This window comes from Lithobates pipiens, unplaced genomic scaffold (assembly GCF_037356315.1).
Source record: "Lithobates pipiens isolate NorthernLeopardFrog02 unplaced genomic scaffold, aLitPip1_a1.2 Scaffold_16, whole genome shotgun sequence".
Classification (NCBI taxonomy): Eukaryota; Metazoa; Chordata; class Amphibia; order Anura; family Ranidae; genus Lithobates; species Lithobates pipiens.
In genome coordinates, this window is record NW_027507748.1 from 303,259,199 (window position 1) to 303,275,853 (window position 16,655).

The 16,655-nt window shown below is 40.0% G+C and overlaps 1 protein-coding gene across 2 annotated transcripts in view; it reads right to left on the reverse strand.

Moving 5' to 3' along the window:
- The window catches only part of PHTF1 (putative homeodomain transcription factor 1), a 214,143-nt gene that overhangs the window by 40,828 nt on the left and 156,660 nt on the right, over window positions 1-16,655 (reverse strand). For both annotated transcript variants that reach the window (XM_077481561.1, XM_077481560.1), the window contains 2 exons: window positions 6,721-6,852; window positions 6,544-6,630 (listed from right to left, as the gene is read on the reverse strand). In XM_077481561.1, the coding sequence (XP_077337687.1) occupies window positions 6,544-6,630; window positions 6,721-6,852 (219 nt within the window). The remainder of the gene's footprint in view (window positions 1-6,543; window positions 6,631-6,720; window positions 6,853-16,655) is intronic.

Below are 16,655 nucleotides of genomic sequence, written 5' to 3' on the forward strand. Positions count from 1 at the left end.
ACCCAGTCACTCGTCGAGACATCAGTGTAGGGTGGTAAGAAACATAAAACTGTTTATTCAAACACAGATACAAAGATATATACACTCTGTGGACAACCCCCCTTCTTTGCATATTGACACAGGGCGGGGTAAATTACATTCATTAACATGACACACAGGTGTTCAGACTTTTCATAAGTAGACAGTCTTGTCAGCAGGCAGGACTGTTGGAGAAATCCCCCCTCCCCTCTAGCAATCAATAGCTCATAGTGATCTCATCAACCCCCAAGCCAATCAACATAAGCATATAAATCCCATAATCATTTGCTCCCAAGGCAGACAGAAACAATAGGATACAGCCACTCAACAATAAACACATAACAACCCCCACTCCACCTCAAACTATCTAGCAATGATCTATGAAACACTCCTGCAATATTCTAGGAGTCTGAAAGGTGGAGATATTTATATTCATATATTTCTTGAGGGGGATTTTTCAGAAATATTTCTGTCCCAAGTAGAAGAGCCCCTTCAACTTTCAACACAAACCACACACATAAAAAGAACCCAGGATAACAGGGGTAAAACGATATGCTGAGTCCGGAGTGGTTGTACTGGGAGTCTAGTTGTTCTCCTAATAGACACAGGGTAACTTACACATAACAGAGCCCGGGGGAGCTGGAAAATGGGTTTCCAGAGTTCTCTAAGGTAAGCTGGGTTCCACAAGCCCCCCGCCAAAAGCAACTCCCGTCACAGCGACCAATGGGCACAGGCAGTTCAATTCCCAGTCAGAGAGATTTTTAATCACCCACCTGTCCCTCAATGGTGTAAAGGCTTTGTGTCTCAAGATTGGAGACTTGGTGGATCAGGAAGTCCTTATCCCAGTTCCTCGGAAGGATTGGGGCAGGGGCTTTTAATCACATATCTTTGTGATAAAGAAGCCCTAGGGGAAGTATCGCCTCATTTTTAACCTTCGCTCTCTAAATCATTCAATCAGATACAAACCCTTAAATTTTTTTGCTAAAAAATCTGCTTTACCCAAAGTTCTTTACGGAAATTCTGGATTTAAGGGGTGCCTACTTGCACATTCCTATTCATCCAGCATGCCTAAAATATTTAAGACTAACAGTGAAATTTGGATCGAAAATCTGTAATTTTCAGTTCTGGGCACTGCCCTTCGCATCTTTACAAAGGTACTGGGGAAAGCGTTGGCCCCGTTAAGACTAAAATCCATTATGATCACCCCCTACCTGGATTAAATGGGCTGGATGCTAGCCCTGGCTTGCCATGGTATGTGGAGAAGGAAAAGAGATACAGCTGCACACCACCATGGATCCAACAATGATTTATTATGTCCACATGGATTGCCACCAGGACATAGGACACAAAAAAGAGGTCCTGGTGGCAATTCATGTTGACATAATAAATCGTTGTTGGATCGACAGTGGTGTGCAGCCGTATCTCTTTTCCTTCTTCTTGCAAACCAACCAGTGGGGTTCACTCAGAGATGTCTCAAGGGCAGTAGGTCTTATAACCCTTGCTATTCGACCGTACCGTGGGTGAGGTTTCACCAACGGCAACTTCAGTTGTTCTTGCTAAGGAACTGGGACCCATCTACACAACGAGATAGCACAGGGAAGATATGGAATCGAGAGCTTCATCAAATCAGAGGGAGCTTCTGGCAATACAAAGGGCTTTAGAAGCTTTTCATGCAGAGGTCAGCGAGCGATCACCATCTGCAGATTCGATTCGACAACATTACAACTGTAGTGTACCTCAACAAGCAGGGGAGGTACGAGAAGTTGGACTCTTCAACTCATAGCCCAGAAAATTTCATCATGGGCCGAGGTGAATCTGGCCTCCATTTCAGCAATTCTCCTAAAAAGGTACTCAAAACTGTTTGGCAGATTACCTCAGTCTCTACCAGGTGTGTGTCGGGACAATTGGTCCCTCAACCTGGAGATGGGGATCGCCAGAGGTAGATTTTTTTGAAATCCAGGGGATCAGTATCTGGGGACTGATGCTCTTGCGAATCCCTGGTCATTCAGCCTCTGCTACGCTTTCCTTCCTATCAGGCTGATCCCGGAAGTCCTCCAGATGTTTGCTCTAGAAAGAACCAATCTCATCTTAATAGCCCCCTTTTAGCCCAAGAGGCCATGGTTTTCTCTCCGGCAGGCTCTAGCTTTACAGCCTCCAGTCATTCATCCAATGAGACAAGACTTGTTGTCTCAGGTTCCGGTCTAGCACCCTCAGGTAACATCTTTGAATTTAATGGCTTGGTATCTGAAGAGAAGATATTCTCCCACGGATTCTCGTACAAAGTTGTCAGAACCCTGGTTAATTGCAGGAAGCCTGTTACAAGAGCTATATACTCCAAGGTTTGGAAAAAATGTAATTCTTGGTTGTCAAAAAATATGAGATTTTCTCACGATGTTCCGTCTATTCTGGAATTTTTCCAGGAGGGTACCAACAAGTGTTTTTCTCTAGTGTTCTTTTTTGGAAAAACCTGTTTTAGCGAGATTTTTTTAAGTCAATCGCTGGGTCCAAACCAGTGGTTGTCAGAGTATGTCCTACATGGGACCTGTCTCTGGTTCTACACGGTCTAGTGGTTTTCCCCTTGAGCCTGTGAAGGATGTGTCAGTGAAATTACTGATAAAAACATTATTCCTGGTTGCAATTACGTCAGCTCGCAGGGTCAGCAAATTTCAGGCTTAGAGAACAGTTAGGGAAAGGTTAGGCAAAGGTTTGACGATAGAGTGGTGTTAAAAATAGACCCCCGATTTTTACCCAAGGTAGCCACTTCTTTTCATAGATATCAGGATATTGTGCAACCAACTTTTTGCAATTCGCCTAAGGGCATAAAAGAAAAGAATTTGTTTTTCTAGATGTCAGAAGAATTCTTCCCTTCCACCTAAAGGTTACCAAAAGCTTTAGGAAATCAGGTGCTTTATTTGCACTTTTTTCTGGGGTCCATAAATGTAAAGGAGCTTCCAAGGCCACCATAGCCAGGTGGATAAAGCAAGCAATTGCTGAATCCTATAGGGTCGTAAGTTAAGCTTTTTTTTTTTAAGTTTTTTCCTCGGTCTATCCTTGCAGGGCCGTCTTTAAGTCCATTGAAGTTTTATTCCTGTGCTCTGTCCTGATATCTCAGTGTGAAGTGCTGGTACTAATGCTGCCCAACTCTGCCCTATTGTTGTGTGTAGATGACTCACCTGCAGATCCTATGTTTACATGTAAATAACCAGCATTCGTATGTAAATAGCGGCGACAATATTAAGTAAATAGCTGCGGCCGGCGGCATTAGTATGCAAATAAAGGCAACATTCCTATGTATATCATGCTCCCCTGCTGGGAGGAGGTGATGCTGTAACCTCTAGCAACTAGTGAGTAAGCAGTAATGATATGCTGTAACTGCTGGCAACCATCTCAATTGCTGCCTGATCTGATACAGAAAACTGATTTTAAGTCTAGCTGCTATTGATTGTATGTCTCAGAGTAGGTGGAGAGGGAAATTGCATGGGGAGGCCCTAAGAATTTTTTTGCCCAGGGTCCAATCTATACTAAAGACGGCCCTGTATCCTTGGGTTTGTTTGTATCAATAAGAGCCTTGTCTGCATCTTGGGGTGAAAGGGACGGAACCCCAACGGAAAAAATATGTAAAGCACGCACCCGGTTCAATTTTTCAACCTTTTTTGACCTCCTCTCTTCTCAGGAGCAGGCGTTTGGTCGAAAGGTCCACCAGGACTGCCTTTTATGTGGTGAGGTTAATATGTTGTCTGTCATAGTAGAAAGAGCCCTAGGTCTCATGGGCTCTCCTGGAAGACTCTCAGAAAAGCAGTTACCGGTAAGTCTAACTCAGTTTTTCTTTCTCAAAATAAGCTGCTGAATAAGCCTGAAATGTTTTAACCACTTGCCGACAGCTGCACGAACATATACGATAGAATGTCACGGACAGGCAAATGGACGTACAGGTAAGTCTCTTTAAATGTATTGCCGCATGGTCACGCGTGCAACCCTGCCGTGACCTCCGTGAGTGTGATCGTGGGTCCTGCAGACTCGATGTCCGTGGGGATACCCATGATCGTCTCACGGAGAGGAAGAACAGGGAAATGCTGATGTAAACAAGCATTTCCCCGTTCTGCTAGTGACACTGATCAAAGCTCCCTGGGATTGGTGATCAGTGCCGTGTCACACGTAGCCCACCCCCCCACAGTTAGAATCACTCCCTAGGACACACTTAACCCCTGCAGCTCCCCCTAGTGATTAACCCCATCATTGCCAGTCACATTTACACAGTGATCAGTGCATTTTTAATCACACTGATTAAAATGGTCCCAAAATAGCGCCAAAATTGTCCGATGTGTCCGCCGTAATGTCGCAGTCATGATAAAAATCGCAGATCACCGCCATTACTAATAAAAAATGTAACAATAAAAATGCCATCAAACTATCCCCTATTTTATAGACGCTATAACTTTTGCGAAAACCAATCAATAAACACTTATTGGGATTTTTTTTCTTCATCAAAAATGTCGTAAAATACGTATCGGCCTAAACTGAGGGAAAAAATGTTTTTTTTATATATTTTCTGGGAATATTTATTATAGCAAAAAGTAAAAAATATTAATTTTTTTTCAAAATTGCCGCCCTTTTTTTGTTTATAGCGCAAGAAATAAAAACCGCAGAGGTGATCAAATGCCACCAAAAGAAAGCTCTATTTGTGGGGGAAAAAAAGGATGTCAATTTTCTTTGGGAGCCACCTTGCACGACCGCGCAATTGCCAGTTAAAGCGAAGCAGTGCCGAATCACAAAAAACGCTCTGGTCTTTGGGCAGCCAAATGGTCCAGGGCTGAAGTTGTTAAAATAGCCAACATCATCTCCCTTGCAGTTCCAGATTCATATAAGTTTTGCTTCACAAGGTAACTGCAACAGAAAATATTTTGTGCTCATTTGCGTAGGCCTGGTATTTTTGATGGCATTCCCAAGCATGTCTTTCAGCATCATAGGATGTAGCTAATAAGACAATACACAGAACAAATAAGAAAAACAAAACTTAGTAACCTGTAGTAACCATAACTGTCTTTTGCCATTTTTGAGTGCTGTCCTACTAATAAGCTTTGTCCTATAACATAGCTTTGCAGGAATGGGTTAATCAGCAGATGAAGATAAACTTGAGGGAGGGTGACGATGATCAAGTGGTATCCTTGCTAAAAGCATCAAATTTATCACCTGCTGTGACGGACAAGATTTGAAGGTACAAGGGATGAGTTGGCAAGCGGACAAGTTTTGGAATAGAAGTTTTATTTCTGCTCCCGTACTTGTACTATATTTTCTAATACCTCTGAAATATTTTTTTACGGCAAGAGTGGCGCTAAAGTTGGTTTTGTAGATGATGCAATATATATGATCCCCTCTGCCTAAGCGAATAAGCCTGAATGGGCTTCTGAAAATGGCAAGCTCTGGTTCATCAAGCTGCAATGCTAATTGAAGTTTGCTAAAAAGTGCCTAAAGGCATTGGGGTTGATTTACTAAAGGCAAACAGACTGTGTACTTTTGCAAGTGAATTTGCACTCTGCAAATGAGGAAAAGCTTCACCTAACCACATGCCACGAAAATAATACAGCATTTTTGCTTCCACACGGTAGGATGAAGGAAGTTAGCAGAGCCACCTCTCATTTTACCTAGGTATTCGTCTAATTATATTCCCTGTGTTGTTTGCCTTACCTTGTGATAATAGGCTCACATGTTGCGGCTGCAGTTTGTAGTGTTTTGGCCACTTGATTCTCCTATGTCCATGTATTCATTCACCTAGCCTATTCGGTAAAGGGACAGGCAATGTATTCTTTTGGGTCACAACTCATGCCTCACCTTTTCTTCTGTTGCATCACAAATGTGTGAGTGCTAATGTGATGAAAGTTTGCATGATGATCTCTCTGTTAATTGCTCTGCCTGCTTTTATCTGTCAGATTGTTCATTACTGTTTAGCTTTCACATATGGAGCACTAGACTGAGAGACCCAAGAATTGTGGGACGTGTAGTTTCTCCACGGGAAGTGTCAGTTCTTAAACTACAGACAGAGTCATTAATTAAAATGTGCAGTGCCATTTAGCTCATGTTTGAACACAAACAGAATGTTCTGACACAGGAATGTGAAGATTTATTGTTCTTTAGGCTGTTTATACAGAACAACAAATTACACCATGAAACTATGATCACTGCACAGCTTGGACAGGAAAAAACAAGGTTTCTTTACACAAGCATGCTACGATTACACAAGATAATATTGACTGAGAAGTCACTTTATCTCGCCTTGATCATACTTTAAATGCTGCTTTAAGCTTGATGAAATCTAGTGTAATTCCATCTATTATACAATTCTGTAAATACATACAATTATTAATGTGAAGGTTGTATAGTGGTGATTTAGCAAAATGTTTAGGCCCAATTATCTGAATCGTAAAGGATGAAAGCTGAACATAATTAATACCCTATACAAGCCTTCATAGTTGGTATATTATTGAGACACTGTATTCCAAAGGATACAATTAAGAGATCTGTACTTACCTGTGCACAACAAATAAAGGCAATAGACAGTGTTAATAAATAGATTGATGACACAATGACATCTACAGATCTCTGAGGTCCTCTTCTCTATTGGGAAGAAAAGGGAAATATAAATATATACCATAAAAGGCAGAGAGAAGAGGGAAGGGACATGACTAAAGCATCCTGTATGTTTACCTTCAGATAGGACCGTAAAGATAGCCAAATCCTAATGTTCTGCACCTTCTTCAGCCGGAAGTGAGGGATCTCAGACTTCAGTGCTTTTCTAGCCGAGGTCAGGTGACTAAAAAGCTTGGCTATCAGAAACCTCTGCAGGAGCATACAAAGACACAATAATGGTGAATGGAGAAATGTACACCTGCGAAAGGCAGCAGTTATATAGATGGACAGAAAGGAATATAGGTTATACACAAAGTAAACTCTCAGTGGAATGGAACAAAACAAGATATCCAATACATATCCAAAAAAACCCTGAATTCAGTACAGCTAAATGAAATTCTTTGATAATATATAATATAATCCTTTTGGATTGTTTGCATTCATATCAAGTCTTAGCATGGTAAATATACATACAGTAGGTGTACAAGTGCCTTGGTAATTCCTTGCAGGAACCATATTTTTTCATGGTCACTGCTCGCTTTTAGATGTTAGTTGTGATTTTACCACAGTTTGATGAGATGTTATTTTTAGCATTGTGGTTTTTTGATTTCAATGTATTTATTGGTAATTCAAAGATAATAAATAGTGACAGGTTGTACAAATATGTGTAAGCAGATGGAACAAAAGTTTAATAAACGGTACATCTACTGGAAATGGAGTGGTAGTATTATCTGAAAATGCTCAAACAAAAGAGCATGAAAAGCTGGCTACAGCCACGAAATTGTGTAGAAAGTGGCTTATGGAGTGTACCACAGAAGAAAAGGGAAAGAAATGAAAAGCAGGAAGTAGAGAGAAGTGTGAGGTAGAGACGGGTGAGGGAGAGGTGTGATGCCAGGGGTTCCACACACCATCAGTACTTGATGTACTAGAAGGCTACTTTAGATGGTGATTATTTGGATGATGATATGTGATCCACGGGTCCAAAATGTTGTGATACTTGCTGTTATTGTGAGGATGCTGTTCATTGATTCTGTATTTGACTTCACAGAAGTGGGTAAATTATTTTTTTCAACACCCTGGAGATCGTTAATTGTAAGGCTAATAGGAGGAAAAGGATGAGTGAAGTGAATTCTGAATAATGCGCGCAAGAGGGAAAAAACGTTGGATCAGAAGCGGCTCAACATTAAGCACGTCCACCATACATTGAGGATGTGGGCATTATCATTGTGGTTGTTTAAGAATGATATACTGCATCTGTTTCCTAATTTTTTCGAACCGTGAGAATATGGGTACATGTGAGATGAGCATGTGACCAGTAACATCATCTAAGCTCGCCATCCTAAATACTTCCACACACAGGTAAATTTCAGCGATTTTCGCATACTTCTCATGGAAGCTATCGCTGAATGAAATAGAGGCTGCCATTGCTAACTTCTTTCTCCAAACAGTAGCTGCCTGGCTTTCACGCTGATACTATGATGTCAGTGCTTTAGGTCACCAACTCAAGCACTTCCGAACAGATTCTGAAATTCCTCATTAAAAAGAACGATTTTAACAAATTTTAAATACAAATCCTTCCCTTTAGTGAAACAAAAATAGAGCTGCACACAATTTCTTCCTTGATATAGAAAACTAAAGACACCCTACCTGTTCCTGCATTTTGCACCTTACTGGGGCTTATTGAAATCTTTATGGCACAAAACGTGCCAACAATTGATGGACAGTCTTTATTGCAGCTTATGCAATAAAGCTATATATGTGGGGGATGATGCAATATGTGACTGTTTGTTTGCAATGGGAGAGCAGGTGAGAGAGCCTGGAGTTTTGCTGCCAAATAATATTTACCTGTATTTTTTTTTTTTAAGATACTGTTCATATGCCATAGTAATGCACCTGCGGAAATTTGTATCCATGTTATTTTTCTAAATGTGTCGCTTTGTAATTATTTAGAACAATGAAGGCTGATTTTACTAAAGCAGTTGAGAAGTTTCCCTCAATAAATTGTATGAATATTCTCTTCAATTACCCAATTATTTGAAGAGCAAATTCCTGTTTACTCTGAATACCCAATCATGTGCAGATGAAATAAGTAAACAAAAATTTGTTTTTCTTGTGATTGGATAATTAAAGTGAATATTCACGCAGATTGAGTAAGCATTCTCAATCCTTTAGTGAATTAGCCTACAACTCTTTGTCCCGATGTTGTACTAAATATTGCACCTCCTGGAATTCTTTTGGATGTTGCACATGGGAGAAGTATCCCAGAGCAAAACACTTTTCGCACAGACTTAAGGCTCCTGAAGTAGAAATAACAGGGTTACCTTAAAGTGTTAAACTGGGTATACACTGGTATTTTTTTTTTTGTTCAACCAGCAGATTGAATGAAACAGAAAATCCTCACAAATCCAAAACATTGTGTGATGCCGGGATCTCTCCTGCTGTTCTATTGTATTCTGAATTCTGTATTCTGAGGGAACCCCCCACCCCACCAGAATGCACAGATTAGTGCTTGCAGCCATTGGTAACATAAGCAAATTGAATGCTGTTTTTCCAGCAAGACCATTCAACAGGAGCTGTTAGATCAGAGAGTAGTGCATACATACCAAAAGTCATCCGATTCCTGCTGAACCAGTTAATTTTCAGTATGTGTGCCGGTCTTTAGTTAATTTTTACATGCTGTACTTGCCTCCATGGATGAAGAGCTGTCACTGTCCACATAGTCAGTGTAGCAGTCCATTGATTTGAAATCCCCTATCCTTTTGCAGGACGTCCAGGATGTATCAGAGTGACTCTGATTGGCCAGCACCTGCGCAGAGAATCACTCTGATCCATCTTGGCACCCACAGAGGTAAGCACAGTGGGGGGGGGGGGGGGACGGTGTACAATGTTAGTTTACCTTTTCATTTATTGTGAAAAAGTGAATAAACTCTTTAAGGACACAGGATTCGTTAGATGTCAGTCTATGCATTTATGTGCCGTGCCTCTGATAGCATAGCTCCATGGCATCACAATCCCACAAGATCCCAGTGTTCTTGAAACACCCCATGTGACCAGCTATGTCACAGAGGGTGTGAACAAGGACATTCATGTTTAAGACTGGGAGGATATTTGCATGTGTGCTCTTATTGGTTTGCTGGGCCTTTGCCATGGTAACGGTATACTAAAACGAGGCTTGGTTAATCTTTACTGAGCATGCCCGAGATTCTGGCTTTGACAGAGAGTAAAGGGCGGAAGTACAGATGAGGCTGGAATCGGAAGGCAACCACAAACATGGCGCCGGCTTAGGCAGGAACAGATAAAATGGAAACCAAGCTGCAGAAACCGTAAGAAAGAGCCCACACTAAAGCCGTGTACACGCGGTCGGACTTTCCGGCAGAAAAAGTCAGACGGAATCATTTCATCAGATATTCCGATCGTGTGTGGGCTTCAGCAGACTTTTTTTTTTCGAAAATTCTGACAGACCTAGAAATAGAACATGTCTTAAATCTTTCAGACGGAATCAATTTCTAACAGGAAAACCATTTGTCTGTATGCTGTTCCGACCAAAAACGACGCAAGGGCAGCTATTGGCTACTGGCTATTAAACTTCCTTTTTCTAGTCCCGTTGTACGGCAGAAAGAAAAAAAAATACATTTATGCATTAAAAAAATTGAATGTAATTTATAAAACATTTGCTGGTGAATGTCGCACATTTGCATTTTAATTTGCATAATGTTGCTAATATAGTAATTCCTATGATCATCAGCTCCACCATCAAAATGCAGCATATTTTCTCATTGAGACATTTCAGAAAAGTATACGGCAAAAGAAAGCTGACCATAGAGGAATTCATCTATTAGAGAAATTATAGCCAAAATGTGTTGGTTATGCATGAATATTTGATAGATAATCCTCTTAAATTTGGCATTAGCCTCTCTTCCTTTACAGCAACACTCTGTGCCCTGCAGTGCTCAAGTGATGGTTAGGATCATACTGACAGAAGAAGAGTGAAGAGATGATCTGAGAATTCTGTTACTGATCCTTTACTTTCCAATTACAGGCTGGGGCCAGTGAGGTGACCTAGCTTTGATGCTTATGTGCAGCAGAGAAAAGTCACGTCACCAGGAGGAATCTCTACATTGTCAGGGTTGTGTAATTCTCTGGAGCTGGAGGACAGAAATATCCTTTGGCAGGTAAAACAGCTCTCACATAATTTTACTGATGTATTCAGCTATTTGCTATTCAGCTATTTGCCTGGATTTCAGCTTTAAAGCAAGTGCATTGGTTATTTATTATACCGGCATGGATGTCCGCTAAAAAAAAAAAAATCTGTGGTAAGGGAATAGGGAAAAGTAACCTAAAATACATTTTTATGCTGACTGGGGGTTTAAGTTTATGCACACAACGCTTCTCGGGGATTAGTTAAGAGCTGAAGCAAGAACTGCCATGGAATTGTTCCTCAGCTAGGTCACATGGGATTATTTGATTGTCATTGACAGACATCGCTTCTCTACAACCATTCGAATTTTTCATCCATGGAAAATCCCAATCTGATTATTTGTTCAGTTTTCAGAATTTGCAGGCCTCATTTCGGTGCCAACTAGGGAATTATTATCAGAGTGTATACTTTTGTAGTTCTCTTCAGCTTGGCTGCCTTATACACTTGTGGTATGTTCAAGTGATTTGTCATCCGTACTACAGTAATCCTTTTTCCATGGTGTATTTGAATATTTTTTTCCTGGCTTTTAAAAGTCACAGTTCACTTGCTTTATTAAAAGGCTAACATGACATTTCTGCAGTGTCCTACATTTACATTGTAAACTCTGCACTGCACTATTTTCTGGGTGAGCCTGGCGAAGTGGGTATATCACCTCATTTCCAGAGTCGTGTTACTGTGTAACTAAGCTTGTTAGTCTCAATTTTGTCCCAGAGGGCTGCTGAGAGCTGTAAACACAATTATTAAATGCCTATTATTTTGAAATTACAGACTACAGTAGACCTTCTATTTACATTTCCTCACCTTCTTCACCAATTCGGAATACAGTTTCAGGCCTCTTGCACATGGCAGTAAAAAAAAAAAGTACATTTTCTTACTTATCTGAACACAGATGCATTGTTGTTTATGGCAATGTTTCTCAACCTTTTTCCAGTCAAGGCACCCTTTAAAATTATGCACAATCTCCATTACAAAATGTAAAAAATGTAAACTAATAATTGTACATCGTGAAAGCTGCACACTTGTAGGACACCCAGCATTAGAGGCGATTTATGTTGGGTGCATTGGCGGAGTGGCAGCTGGTGTTTTTTTTGGGGGAGGAAACAAACACCCCCCCCCGGTGGGCTGGTCGGTCCCCCCCTTGGGTCGGTTGGCCATCCAGTCCAGGACTTACCCCATCTAGTTTGCTGGTGGGCAGCGGCAGTCTCAAGATCCACTTCCAGATTGGCTGGGAGGAGGATCAGTGTGGCAATAGTGAATATATTTATTCCGCACCCCAATCTCACCCTCTTTTGAAGCCTATTAGAGCCTCTGGCTCTAATCACACATTGGAATCCATGGCCCAGCACCTTGCATGTAGATCAGGGGGCCAACTCATAGATGGGGGACAGCGCCCTAATGGTTTGGCCACTATTGGTTGGGTGTCTGACTGGTATTCCAGCATTTCTTCTTCCTCATTTTTTTCTCTCCCTCACAGCTAAAGTGACCCTAGAGCTGACAGAGGGGGGCGGGGGCCAAACAAAGATGCTGTGTAGGTGCCTGATGTCCTTCTCTTCAACCAATGATGTCAATGGTTGTTAGGACACTGGTGGCTAGCCTGCACAGTGCCCAAGGTTGTGATGCTGCACAATGAAACCTGTGGCTTTGAGCAACAAATTAGACTTGATCCACCCACTGGCTTGTACACAATTTTTAGGGCAATTTTTTAGGCATTTTGCCAAGGCACCCATGAAGAACCCAAATGGCCCCCTGGTTGAAAAAGACTGGTCTATGGCATAAGACTTTATTCATACTGTCATAAAAAAAGGATTTACAAGCGCTACATTCAGACCTGTAAATAAAAAAACTGTTGTAAATGCATTTTTTAAGGCTGTGAGTATAAACATCAATGAAATTCTATATTCATTTGCAAGAGACCTCAGGATAGTAGGTGATGCTATGCAAGCCATTTCATGTAGCTAAGGCCTCTCTTTCATATGAGGTGGACTTTGCTGATCCCCCGAACAGGCAGATGAATGAATGAATGAATGAAATACTTATATAGCGCACAATGCGAACTGAATCGCCTCTAGGCGCTGTGGCGATGGCTGGTCTGTGTCCACTCTGCTTATGCAGAGATGACACAGCGTGTTCTCCTCTTTGGGCAGTCGGATGTAAACGGACCGCCTGTCTGTTTACATCTCACTGCCATTCGTTTCTTTTTAGTGGTTCGTATGTTGATGGGTATAAATAGACACGTTTGTTTCCATCCGCTGTTCCATAGAGGATTATGGAGGGTCTGATCAAGTCTGCCTGATAGACAAGTAGGGCTGAAACAATTAATCGATTAAACGACAACTAATCAATTATGAAATTAATCGATTACTATTTTCATAATCGATTAATCGGCCAGTAACATAATGGGGTTAAAAAAACTAAAATGAGCCCTTTATAGTACAAAGAGCAAATCGCTACTGTAAATATTTCTCTGTTCTACAGTAAAAAATAAACCCCTTACAGTAGTGATTATCTGTGTTTTTCTACTATAAATGGATCATTTTCGGGGTTTTTTAACACCATTATGTTACTAAAGGTCTTAGACCTGCTTCACATCTATGTGTTTACTGGTGTTTTTTGCAGAAATACACTACAGTTCATTTACATGGTTTCCTATGGCACACGTTCACATCTGAAAGGGTCGGGGACTTTTAACGCAAAATGGTGCTTTATTGGTTCAATATACTTCAATAGAGAAGCTGCAATGTAATGCATTTTTGCAGCAATTTGTGTTTTTTAATCTGCCCAAAAAAAAAAGCAAAAATGCCAATTACAGTAAAATCACAAAAATCTAAACGCACAGCAAAAACAGATCAAAAACAAATTGCATAGGTGTGTACCGAGCCTTATGCTGGCCACCCGGATCAATTTTCAGATGAAAATATTCAGACGAAAAATCATTGTACATTCGCTGAATGAAAGAATTTTGCTTGAAATTTTCACTTGTTTTTAACATTCTGTTTTTAAAATGAATGTAATTTCTGAACGAAAACCACATACACTGTCTGAAAATTCCTTTGACTAAGAAGTTTTCTATTATTTCCAAATTTTCCCATCACTGTGGTTGAAAATGAACATCAATTTGACCCACTTTTTTTTTTTAAAGGCTATTAACCGATCAATCGATTAATCGAAACAATAATCGGCCAACTAATCGATTATGAAAATAATCGTTAGTTGCAGCCCTATAGACAAGCGACATAACTACACCCGTAACTGAGCCTGTTTAGTACAGATGCACCCTAATTAGGTATAATATAGAATAACTTCTGCGCTGCTATGTTAATGAACCTATTACTGTGAACATTCTGCTACCATTCTAAAAGTGACCTTACACTCATAAGAATATATAAAGCAAATAATGGTGCTCTTACTCAGTAATCAACCTTCAAATTGATTAAATGATACAAAGAAAATACAACAATTGATATTATGGTGCAAATACTAAATAATTAACATGTGAGTACAGAAAAGTTCATTTTATAAGTCCATGAATATGCATAAAATCCAAAAATAAATAGTTCAAAGGAAGTGAGCAAAAAGTCCCTCACTGAAAAGTGGCATTCCAATATGCACTTGAATATAAATTGTGTTGCGTCACATGACTTCTTCAAGGGGATAGCTTTCCCTTTAAGAAGTCACGTGACAAGTGACGCAACATGTCGGGTGGAGCTGGTGAAGTAATTTTCGTTGTCTAGTGCATTGGGATTGTGGTGAGGAGGCAAGGAGCTTGCAATCTGGGTTACTATTTTGCTATTTTACAAAATGTGGAAAGTGTGAGTGCAACATCCATATGTTCTTATACAATAATTTGTTTTAAATTATATTGCGCAATGATCTTTCCTTATATATTTTGAGTACTATTGGAGAACTCGTTTTGCCTTAAGAGAGCATGTGTGATATTGGAGCTGGTGTTCCTGATTACAGAGGATCTTCCTCTGTTAAAAACAAGGCTTGATTAGACCCAGGTGGGTCTTATTCTGAGGTGAGTGGACAATTCACTTAAAGGTGGTGGTGACTACAATTTATATTCAAGCATGTATTGGAAATTCACTTTTCAGTGAGGGATTTTTTTGCTCACTTCCTTTTGAAGTTTTTATTTTTGGATTTTTTTCTGGATTTTGTGCATATTCATGGACTTATAAAATGCACTTTTTATGGATTCACATGTTAATTATTTAGTATTTGCACCATAATATCAATTGTTGTATTTGCTTTGTATCATTTAATCAATTTGAAGGTTGATTACTGAATAAGCGCACCATTATTTTCTTTAAATACCCTAAGTATATAGTAATTTATTCCCACTGAATACAGCTGTTTTGTTCTCTCGTCCCCATCAGTGTAAGGTATAGAACACATGACTTTATGGTAAAGAGCTTTAAAAGGTAACCCAAATAGGATAACTATTCAGTTAACGGTGAGGTGGGCCAAAAAAAGAGGAACAAATGCCTATACAATAAAGGTTATCCTTTTTTTGGGAGGGGGAGAGGTATGTGTTGGTAGTAAATGTGAGTCTGCTTTCTATTTCTGCTACTTCTTCTCTAACTCTGCTTAATACGTCACCACTTTAGTGCAAATTCCTTAAGCTGGCCATCCACTAGCGGAATTTTGTTGGTATTTTTTCATTTACAGTGCCTTGAAAAAGTATTCATACCCCCCACATTTTGTCATGTTACTACCAAAAATATAAATGTATTTTATGTGATAGACCAACACAAAGTGGCATATAATTGTGAAGTGGAAGGAAAGTGATAAATGGTTTTCCAAACTTTTTACAAATAAATATGTGAAAAGTGTGGCATGCATTTGTACTAAAATCTAATGGAACCAATTGCCTTCAGAAGTCACCTAATTAGTAGAGTCCACCTGTGTGTTAATCTCAGTATAAATACAGCTGTTCTGTGAAGCACTTAGAGGTTTGTTAAAAAAAACCTTAGTGAACAAACAGCATCATTAACCACATGGACCGCCCGCCGCAGTGTTTGAAGGAGGATATCGTTGTTATGGCAGCAGCATCCGATCCGGTGCCCTCCGTCGCTTACCAGAGCATTTGAAAACGAGGTACCGCCACTATCGGTAGAGCGAGAGCAATAGGTCTAGCCCTAGACCTCCTCTGTTACATAAAACATGCAACCTGTAGAATTTTTTCAATGTCGCCTATGGAGATTTTTAAGGGTAAAAGTTTGTCGCCATTCCACGAGTGGGCGCAATTTTGAAGCGTGACATGTTTGGTATCAATTTACTTGGCGTAACATTATCTTTCACTATATACAAAAAATTGGGCTAATTTTACTGCTTTCTTATTTTTTTTATTCAAAAAAGTGAATTTTTCCCAGAAAAGTGCACTTGTAAGACCGCTGCACAGATACGGTGTGAAAAAAAGATTGCAATGACCACCATTTTATTCTCTAGGGTGTTAGAAAAAAAAACAATTATAATGTTTGGGGGGTTCTAAGTAATTTTCTTGCAAAAAAAAACTGATTTAAACACCAAAATGAAAATCGAGGCTGGTCCTTAAGTGGTTAAGGCTAATGCAGGCCATACATGGTCAGATTTCGAACAAATTTTCTTTTCAAAATCAGAAAGTTTTTTTTTTTTGTGATCCGATGATGCCACCATTGATTTTCGAAATTCGACCAACCATCCTTCAATTTCACCTCATTTTGCTACAGAAAATAATTTTTGTGGCGGGGAATCTTCTTTTCTCTCCGTAAATTTTCTTTTCTTGCACATGCAAATTTTTTTCTTGCATGACTCTCCCATCATTGATTCGAAAATC